At 40.6% G+C, this 11,141-nt stretch overlaps 1 protein-coding gene across 1 annotated transcript; it reads right to left on the minus strand.

The window, feature by feature from the left end:
* Positions 1-2,177: 2,177 nt before the first annotated feature.
* Positions 2,178-7,882, minus strand: LOC133129331 (cdc42 effector protein 2-like). The gene is made up of 2 exons (XM_061243337.1): positions 7,655-7,882; positions 2,178-5,453 (listed from the first exon to the last, which is right to left on the minus strand). Exon 2 carries the CDS (start codon positions 5,333-5,335, stop codon positions 4,793-4,795), a length of 543 nt encoding a protein of 180 aa, XP_061099321.1. The 5' UTR covers positions 5,336-5,453; positions 7,655-7,882; the 3' UTR covers positions 2,178-4,792.
* Positions 7,883-11,141: the final 3,259 nt, after the last annotated feature.

An 11,141-nucleotide genomic window follows, 5' to 3' on the forward strand; every position in this document is an offset into this window, starting at 1 on the left:
CTGAATGTAAACAATATTACCAGTCTGCAAATTTGACTTGCTTGAATTGGCACCAACAGAAGGATGTAGACTCTTTACAGTGGCTTTTCTGTGTTTGCTTTGCAAACATACATCTGACAGTGTATCGTCATACACATTTCGAACCAGAGAGGTTCGGAATGTTCAAGTTTAGTCTTTCAGGCTAGTCTTTTATTATCTTAGTTCATGATTAAGTTGCATGGCTCTCTTTCAATCCAAAATTAACCATTTCAAACAATAAACAATCAGCTCCTACACACACAAACACATCCCATCTTTAAATTATTACAATTATACTTAATAATCATCTATTATAAGTGTAACATTTATTCAGTCTTCCACCATCACTTAGTTACGAACATCTGTTTCTCTGGTTTCTTGGTTTGCCATAAAACTGAATATGGGCCAGGAACATTGTATTGTTTGCACTTTCTTGAGCCATTGCTATTTCCTTGAGTCAACATTTTGTATGAAGGTGTGTCTGAAAAATTCTTAGTTCTGCTTCCGCCAGTGAGCTAACAAGAATCGGAATGTGTCTCTGCCTCCCACATTTTTCTGGGAATAATGCCCACTGCCAGTTCTAACAGAGATCTCAAACTCTGGTCCTTGTTCCCAGAACAGTGTTTTCATGCGGAAGCTGTAATTGCAAACAAAAAACTGTATTTATTTTGGAATGTTTGCTTGCTAGGCACTAGCTACACATAAGTTGATCTTGAGTGTGAGCTAAACAATTCACAGTACTTAATGTTACAGTTAAATTTTATTTTTAAGAAGCCCATAGTTCAGGGGTGCAAGGGCTGTTGTGCCAACTTCTGGTCTTCATTGACTCAATCATATCTTATCTGACATGTGTATGAGTACAGGCTACAGCTGCAGACTGCAAGTGTATCCTACTGATTAAAAACAAGGCAATTGGTTGGAACAAAAACCAGTATGCAGACAAACCCTCAAAGGCCGGAGTTGAGCACCCCTGCCGTAGATGCTTTTTGTGAATTAAACCTTTGCAGAATTGATATTTGTGTAACAGGTGATCTTATGAACAGCTATGCTTTTTTTGTCACCGAGTTTGAAATCTTTTATTAAATTCTGCCTTTCTTCACAGATGGGACCCCATCTTTTGTGCATCATGTACTTTAATTAAATAAATTATTATTTTTTAATTACTGGTAAAATGGTACGAAACTCCCTTATGAAATTCTACCTCTCTCTAATCACCAGGTGAGGGAGACAGATACAAGTTCAGTGTCCCTTTAGTAAGAGGTGCCATCTGGGAACAATAATCAAGCTTGATTACATTAACTGCCAAGGTGAAATCCTGGTGTTAACCCAGCAGAAAGTAATCAGCAATCCAGAGACTGACTTGCCTAAAAAAATAAAACCCAGGGTTGGGTTCAAAGTTCTGACTCTGGCCCTCCAGGTCAGGCAGCTGACAGGATAACCCTTCTTACTGCACCTGCAGGACATGATTCAGCACTGTGCCCCAGCTTGACCACTCTGCTCTGCTGCATCAGGCCAGCTTGTACTTACTGCCCTGCCCTTGGTTCTCACTTGTACTGGCTGTGGAGCTTCGTCACCCTAGCTCAATAGACTCTACCTTGACTTCCATTAACACTGCACTTCTCTGCAGGGCTACCCCTAATCTACTAGCACTTGTAACCTGTTGGTGGAATTCTTATTGCATCTATTGTAATCATCAATCTAGCTTTGCTGTCTTAGCTGAAGCTTTACTGAGTGAGCTAGACTTGATGCTAGTACTTTATGATTGTACATTATCTGAGCTATGTTAGTATTTAAACCAATGACCTTTGGTATATTTCCTGCCAAAAAAATTGCAATTGATTTAAAAACTACAATGAAAAGAGAAACCACCATTGCATTTATGTCCTCCACTCTTAAATCCCAACTTGTCACTTTTTTAGGAAAATTGCATCTCAATATTGGTAATTTGCCGTTGTTAAACTTATTTTATACTAAGCACCTACTTGGCTATACTGTCACATGATATATATGGACAGGGCTGTGATAGACATAGACATGGTGCCCTGAGAATGTATTTGCCCCCTTCCTGATTTCATTTATTATTGCATATTTATCACACTGAATGGTTTCAGATCTTTTGACAAAATGTATCATTAGACAAAGGGAACATGCACAACACATTTGTTACAAATCATTTAATTTATTTAAGGAAAAATATTATCAAGCACCTATATCACCCCTGTAAAAATGTGCCCCTTAAATGTAACTGGTTGCACCATCCTCAGCAGAAATAATTGGGTGTGCTCCTCAGCCAAATGGTATTCATTTGAATGGCCTTTCAGAGGAACCCCTTTCTATGAAATAACTCATATGAAAGTGGTATTCAATTTCACATTTTCACCAGTAGATGGCATGCTTTCTGCACCTTGGGTTGGCAGGCCAAACCTTAATGCTTTCTTTTTTTTGCAATGTCACAGCCTTCTCCATGCTGCCAAACCAAATTCACTCCATGCCCCAGCCCCACAAAGCTTGTCTTTGAAAAGGTGCCACCGTTGTGTTGGGATAGTCAGTTCTTTCATGAATTCAAGTCAAGCTTATATATGGAAACCTTTTGTGCCATTTATTTGTGTGATTGCAAAGCAACACACTACTGTTATTCCACAGTTTTTTTCACTGCCTAATCCTCCCACATCAGCACAAGCATGGTCCCAAATGGTGGGTTTGTTCATAGCTTTTTGATATTCCAAATCATTTCTGAGATATTTAAGGTTTTCCAGGGAAAAAAGTCCCATAGGAATGAATGGAGGGAGGGTTCAGGTTATACAGTGGTGACAGTTTGAATTTAATTATTTTTACAAGTTTCTTAAACTGCCATTACTCTCTCACTTTTTACAGTACATACATATATTATATGTCAACATTTTCATATTCACTCAGATAACTTTATTAGGTACACCTGTACACCAGCTTGTAAATGCAAATATTTATGCTCCATAGTATTAGCAGTAGTGGCTATAGTCCACAATTTTCCGTGATGTCACAATAGCCTCTGCCCTCTAGCATAGTTCATATACACTCAGTGACCACTTTTTTTAGGTACACCTGTACACCAGCTTGTAAATGGAAATATTTAAACACCATAGTATTAGCAGTAGTTGCAGTCGTCCAAAGATTTACCACAAATCACCCGGTAATTGCATAAGCTCGACACAGTGCTTCATTTCCTGCTCTTCATCGAAAGGGACAAAAAATAACACAACACAGATACCTTTTGTGAGATCCCTGAAGGCTATCAGGCTATTCTCAGTGAACAGCACATATTGGTTTCAACATATTTCTTTTACCCAATTTTTGAGGTCAGAGAAGTCCAAATTGTATGAAAGGTATGTATAGCAGTATTGCCAAATTGCAAAATTCCCCTTCTACAACTGACCATATGTACTGTGAGTGGCCACTTTACTCTGTAAGCCTGCACTTCCAAAATCGTGTGGCTGCAACTCAATATATAAAATATTCAGACATACAGAAGAGATTTATTTTTGTTCAGACATTAGGGATTTAAGCATTGTCTCAGTGACTTTGACCATGGTCTGATTGTTGGTGATGGTTGATGGTTCACAGAACCACCTTTTTTGATCCTTAGGTTGGTACAACAGTCTTGTAGTGGAGCAGATGGTCAGTGTGGGAAGTGCAGGGTGATGAGATGGGGCAATGCAGTGCTTAACTGGTGGAAAGAGCTAATTAGGATTTATATAAGTGGCACATTTACTTATAATGTGTTCCCTTGGAGTATTACATTGACATTTACCCAAGAACCTAAACAACCTTAAACCTTGAAACTCATACATATAATCAAAGCATTATAATGGTTTGGTTGCAAACACAGGCATTATGCTTGTACAGAAAGATTGTCTTTGAACCTTTGGAACAATCATTTAACAGGGGAGCAGGAAGGGGTATGTTTTAGCAGGATATAGTTCACGTGTCTCTCTCTTACCTGCTGTGGTATTTTCACTCAGTGACATCATCAGTGATATAAGCTGGTTAATGAATTAACCATTTATGTTAACTTCCTGATTTTCAAATGATGCCATTTTACCATTGTTAGTATTTTGTTGTTTCAACTAATTTAAAAGACTCAACTGTTAGCTTACTTACTCTACACATATTAAACATCCTCATACTCTTTCTCCTTATCCATGTAGAAGGTTTTAAGAGACACAACACAAATTGACATTAATATTATTACTGTATTTTAATGTACAAATTTGGATTCCATCAATAAGAGCAATAGCTGTTCCCGGTGTCTCCATAATGAATCCATGTTTCAGATCGATGGTAGTCGCGAGAGACCAATGCAGTTGTTAAAGAAACAGTGCAAACACGGCATGTGACAGTCACCACATATCCATATAGACCCTCAAACATATTTTTCACTGTGTATGTCTCAGTGTGTCGTGTTATTGTCATGTGACTGCTCCAGGTGTACAGAGGAAATCTCTGTCACCAGAGCAGGGTCACATGTTGACAGTTTGCACTTGGAAACAGGAAAGAATACTCCTTTGCCACTCAGCCAGCCAACAGTAGCTCATGCCACTCGAACTAGCCCGCTAATAGTGGCTCATGTCACTACAACGGGCGGATAGCGACTTGCATCATTCCACTGAGCCAGCCAACAGTGGTTCACATTCAGATCATGTACAGTTCACACAGGTTTGGATAAGGAGAATCGGCTACTGAATCCTGGCCACAGACAAATAGGCCCACCACCTGGTGTAGGAAAACGGAGACCACATTACTGGCTAAGTTTGTCCATCACCCTCAGGACATCTTCAAGGATGGAGGGGCCCAGGTCCAGATTAAGAGAGAAGGGGGGGTCATCCTCCGGTACAGGGGGCTCCGGGGGAAGATCCTGAGTGGACTCCGCCTGCCGTTCAGTGATGAAGTGTGGGGGCTCTTCCTCCGAGGATGCCTCATCTGCCTCCATACTGTCCAGCAGAGGCAGTGAGTGGCACTTCTTGTGCCTCTGGTTAGCGTGGTGACCCTGGGGCTCTGCGTCTTCCCCGGGTTCAAGGCGGGGGGGTTTAGGTGGTGGCGGGACGTTGTCTGGGCCGAGACCCAGTTTGCTGAGCGAGGCCTCGTTGGGCAGGCTGTTTACTCTTTTCAGGAAGGAGAGGTCACCGAAGGCGTCGCCATGGGAGTCCATCCCAATGTGGGAAAGGTGACGGAAGTCGCCGAGCGGTTGGCTGATCATGCTGACGGACAGCGGTTCCCTGCGCTTTGGCTTTCTGGACCGCAGTGTGTTCGACTTCAGGTAGAGTGATGTCTTCGAGGGCATCTTGGGCTAGGGGTGGGGGCTTCAATGAAGGCTAGTCAGGGTAACTTTGAAGGGATTGTAGCGCAAGCTTGATGATGGCTCAGAGATTGTGTTCCATCTCCCTGTGAGTGGCACAGATCTATGGAAAGACATACACATGGTGACATTAGAGTCTAATACTTGTATTTTACTTTAGGTACTAGTGCTGAGTTTGTAATCTGATGTTCGTAAAGAGAACTGTTAACAGAAAGCAACAATCAAACCTAAAAATGCTAAATAGTACTATGCTATGTTTTTTGTAAAAGTTTTTGGGAGTAAATGTGTAGTTCCTCCTTTTTTTGCTGAACCCATTGTATAATAGTATGTTTTGTACGAAAGCTCTGGAACATAAGTAGCCTTTACTTTTGGACTTGAACCTATACATATGGCAAAGAGAGCAACAATGCTCATTACCTGTTAATGCATAACCTGGAGGAGTAATTTTATTTGAGGGTGATTATGTTTATCTTTTAACTGATATAAGCGGTTAGTTCTTTTTCCTGTGGCTGTTATTATTGGCTTTGTCTCTTTGTCTGTGCGGCTTTTAAAACTGAGAAATTGGCTAAGATCAAATGCCTTCTCACAATCAGGGCTTGTTCTGACTGGTATAACCACACCTCTTGTACTGACTGAGAGAGGGAATGATTTCCTCTTTGAAGGTAATATTGACTGCACACTCTGCAGACCTCCAGGAGTTGGGGAATCCTTGGATGAATTTGTGGCATTTCAGCCACAAAAAGAAAGCACTAAGAGATTAGGTTATCTTGACATGGTCATTAACAAAACTGGCCAATTTCACAGGGTCCCTCATTACTTGCAAAATAGCATTTTTCAAACATTAGCACCTGCTAAATGATGAAATTGTCCTGGCAGTCATGTGCGACATCTTGTAGAATTTCTAAGAATTATTCATACTGTTGCGCTGAGCTCTGGCAATAACAAACTCCCAGCCGCCGTGCTTCAGTGCGGGAGTTGTGGTAAAATCTAGCTTTGCTGTCTCAGCTAACAACCATTGCTAAAAAACAATTGTGCCCTACACTCACATCCAGGACAACAAAAGGGTATGTTATTTGCCATCTTACAGTTGAACTACATTCTTTCCCTGAAGCTGTTTTGTTTAAAGTTTTCATATGCACCTGAGGGGAGTAGAGGTAGCTACATTCCTTTTCTAGGCAGAAGGGACAATTGTAATACTTATTTCAGCTATGAAGACAATGTTTCCAAAATCCCCTCCTGTGCTAGGTCACTAAATTGGAACTTGTTTTTCGGTTCAGTTTGAAGTTTTACTTGGAGAATAACTAATAAAACTACAGTATATGAAGAGTAAAGATGGGGAACATCTGTGCCTTTTAAATCCTCCACACGTGTGTGAGTCAAAGCAGTATTTTTACAAATCTTTTTTTTCCCCTTTAGTTGCAAGTTGACAATATTACCAGGTTGTTTACAGTTCTTGAAAAAGCCACTGCGGAAATGACAAATGTTCTTATGGCTTATCATTCTATTCAGATAAAAGCAACCATTGAAGAAAAGACGAATACAGTAAAAGCCATCTGTGGATTAATTTACCATGTGTTCAGCTTTTCTCTTATCAACTAAAGGGTAAAAAGAAAATTTGGACAAAGAATATTGATTGTGAATAGTACACAGTGAACACACTCTCTAACATAGTTTGCAATGTGGCGTAGTGGTTAAGGAGCTGAGTTGTGTTCCCAGATATCAGACCTAGAATGTGAGACACAGCTTGCTTAATAGTATGTAAAGAGCTAGTTGCTAAAAAGACTTTTCCTTGCCTCTCCCTTTGCTAAGTGTTCAGACTGATGCTCTCAGTGTTGAGTGGCCAGATACCGGCAGATACTGAAACGTCAGCTCTGTGGAGTTGGTGGTGGTCCAGTTGCATGTGAACAGAGGAAGAGACCAGGTAGTGGGATAAATCACATGCCATGAGCATGCCATGCAGACCGACATGAATAATAATCATAATAATAATTAGCCATTTAGCTGACACTTTCATCCAACGCGACTTACATTTTATTACACTAAGCAGGGGACAATCCCCCCTGAGCAATGCGGGGTTAAGGGCCTTGCTAAAGGGCCTAACAGCTGTGTATATATTACAGTTGCTACACCAGGGCTTGAACCTTATCTGCCACCACCTTGAACCGCATGTACCTAAGCCACTAGGCCACAGGCTGCCCCATAAAGGGTGCATTTGTCGGTCGATCAATTTACATTTTAAAGGTCTGTGTGATCTGTGCAGTGCTGTGCTATGAATCAAAAACCAGGAAATAGCCATTGACTTACCTCAGTGGCAGAGTGTTACTGTGGTAAAGAGTTGACTGTCTGCCTTTGGAGGTTCTAAATGCAGCATGTGTACATATCCTTTCTCCTAGCTCAGCAGTCCGATACTCCTCAATTCAAAGTCACACAACGTCGCCTAAGATCACAATGGCTTGCTCAGTTCTGAAGGTTCCCTGGCAGTGAGAGTGCAGGCAGGTGTAATGAGCTGTGACCTCCAGGTACAATGTACAGCTCTCTTCACAGAAGTGGAAGGGGTGGGGGGTTGGATGGGGGTGGGGCAAAAAGAGTAGTAACGTTGTCCACACAATCAGATAATACCGCCCACATTCTGAAGGGGGTAGGAAGCATAGAACCAGCCACAAGCCTTCACAAGATTAGTGCAGCGAAAACCCTTCCTTTTATAGCATTTCTTTTTTTTGTGCCTGGAGTTATAATTGGGGGTTGAAAAAAAAAAAAAAAGCTGGGGTAAGGGAGGAGTGTCATTTCCATAACGACTTACTGATTCTCTGCTCTAGATTTCCTGCTTTTGGCGGGTCTTCTGAAGCCAACCATGACACCAGCCACTGAGACAAAGCAAAGTCATGCAGACCTTGCATAACTAAGGTCTGCTCATTGCATTTTAGACTAACACCACATTTCAGACTTAATAGGTACCCATTTCCAGCTCTTCTATTTCAAAAGGGTTGAAATGCCGAAGTCCTTGCTCACAGTCCGCAGTTCATATCACATTTTTCTTACCTGAGCTGTAGTGAAGATTTTGTTGAGGTTGGCTGCTTACTGTAGATGAGGAATGTCACAACTCAACATTGTCAGACAATTATTGCAACATATTCCTACATGACGAGTCTTTTGATGCTTATGTCATGTTGAACTCCTTTACTATTCAGGTGAAAAAAGATTGTATTTACCTACTGATCAGCATTCAAGAGATTGCATATTGTTGGCCTTATACTGAATAACAGTGAGGCTTCTCAAAAATGTTCTGGAAAAATATTTACATATCTACTGTGTGGGATCATGTTCATCACAAAGAGAAATGCAGGAATGTGGCAGGTAGGCCGAATTAATGACAGAAACACAAATAATTATACCACCTGTGTCTGTCTTATTCCCATACACCTGCCACTTCAGTGAATCAGATGTCGTGCACTTTGACTCCTCAGAAAGTTCTCATCTGAAAATCCCATCCTTGCCTGCGAACTTCAGAAATGCTTACATCCAAGACTATTCTGAGATTGTTCCATAGTAATGCAGCCCTTTAAGAACACCTTTAAAAAAAATTCTCAACATTTATTCATTCATTCATTCGTTCATTATCCTAACCCACTTATCCTGAACAGGGTCACCAGGGGCTGGAGCCTATCCCACAGCCTATTCACACCTACAGTATATGCTTCTTCACTATTTAGGCATGAGTCCAATGTAAACTTACCTGTCTGAGAGATAGGGAGAGATGGCACAGCTGGAGGAATGCATCTATGCGCGAGAGCCATTGCACAATTCATGTTGAGAATCGCAAATATGCTACTGCAACAAGAAGGTGAAATGTTCAACCCTGTTCTTGGCCCCACGGGTGATATCTAATAAATCTTCAACTCCTGCAAGTTCACCTTGTGAAATATTTGATAAATTCAGAGCCCTGCATACTTATACCCTTTTACAAAACATTTAGATGTGGTTGTCCTTGTTTGATTAAATGACTGTAGTCACTTTCTCTTTGTTTGACTTTCCTTTGCAACCTTAGTCGAGTTGCTGGCATGAAGGTATTTATTAACAGGCCTAATATTCCTTCCACCATAATTCTAAGAAGTGGATTTAGCTTTGTAGGCATAAAATAGGCCTTACTATGTGGAAACAAACACTTTAGCAGGACACACGTCTCAACAGCCCCGTTACTCCCCTCAAGCTGATGATTTATTAATGTGTTTAGCGGATCTAATTTGAGCACCTTCTCAAAGATCATGTTTTCAGCAGTGTCAGCAGCATGTCAACATATTCAGGAATGCTTAAGTTGAAAAGTTCTGCATGTACATTTTGTTCTTTATGTTTGAAAGAGAAAGTTTTCTTCATTTTCTTACCTTCAAACACTTCTGCACTGTTCACCGTCAATGTATTGTCAGTGATATTCTCATGTTACCTGGGGGAAGTAGCATGGCAATATCACTGGTTCGTCCTGAACTGCTTGTCATTAATAAAGTTAGAGTTTTGAGGAACTTGACTTCTGTAAAGCAAACATTATACGGGGGTCTATGCTCTCTGGCAGCTGTTTGTTCAGCAGTCTGTAGATAAGAAGTCATTATATAACATGGTTCCCGTTAAAAAAAAAAACCCTGCCTCTCCCAGGAAACAAGATAATTTCAAAAGACCTCTAATAACCTATTTATTAGACTTATTTTTCTTCTGCTGCTCTAGCCTATCCACTTAAAGGTTTTGATCTCTTCTGTGTTCTGCTCTTCTGCATACCACTGTTGTAATGCGTGTTCATTTGCAGGTTACAAAATGGTTTCTCAAGAATGTCCCTGTAATGTCACATGTTAACAAAGAATAAACGTTTTGACTGCAACATTTTTAGAATGATGTCAGGATGTTGTTGTTAGCGCACAAAATAGTATTCCCTAGAATGTCCAAGTAATGTCACATTAACATAGATGGAACGTTTCGACTGAAACATTTGCTAGGATGTTGTTGCTGGCAGGTTACAAAATGGTTTTCTCAAGAATGTTCCTATAATGTTACACGTAACATAGAGGGAACATTCTGACTGCAACATTTTTACATGTTGTTGGGATGTTGATTTCAAGTTACAAAATGTTTTTCCCATGAATGTTTCATGATAAGAAAGCTAGATCACTATGAGATTTGTAGAATGCTGTCAGAGTGTTCTTGAGGGTGATGACAGGTTACAAAAGGATTTTTTTTCTCCAATAGCATCAGGCTTACTTTGCTATCCTAAAAGATACCCTAATTCTGAATACAATGTCATCTAGTTTTGCTTTGATCACAGGAATGTGAGATGTTAATGTTATGAGGACATTGTCAATCAAAAAGCACTGGTGGTGGTAATGAAAGGACTTGTCAATCCTTGCTTAGCCAGATTCTCATTGAACACACGTTGTAAATGGTAATGGGAAATGATTGGAATTTTTATCGCAGCTTTATCCAAAGCGCTGTACAATTTCTTCTCATTCACCCATTCACACACCAACGGCGATTGGCTGCCATGCAAGGCACCAAGCAGCTCATCAGGAGCATTTACCGGTTAGGTGTCTTGCTCAGGGCAGGATCGAACCGGCAACTTTCCGACTGGCAGACTACTGCTCTTACCGCCTGAGCCAATGTCACTCAAATTGTACCAATCCCTACTACGATAAGCGAAATAATCCTGGTATAACTGCAATGCACTTTTTATACAAACTTGATTATGTGGGGGACTAAATGATGCATGAATGCTTAAGGAAAACTATAATGGGAAAATCAAGACAGCTGCTAT

Source organism: Conger conger, chromosome 5 (assembly GCF_963514075.1).
Source record: "Conger conger chromosome 5, fConCon1.1, whole genome shotgun sequence".
NCBI classification, from domain to species: Eukaryota; Metazoa; Chordata; class Actinopteri; order Anguilliformes; family Congridae; genus Conger; species Conger conger.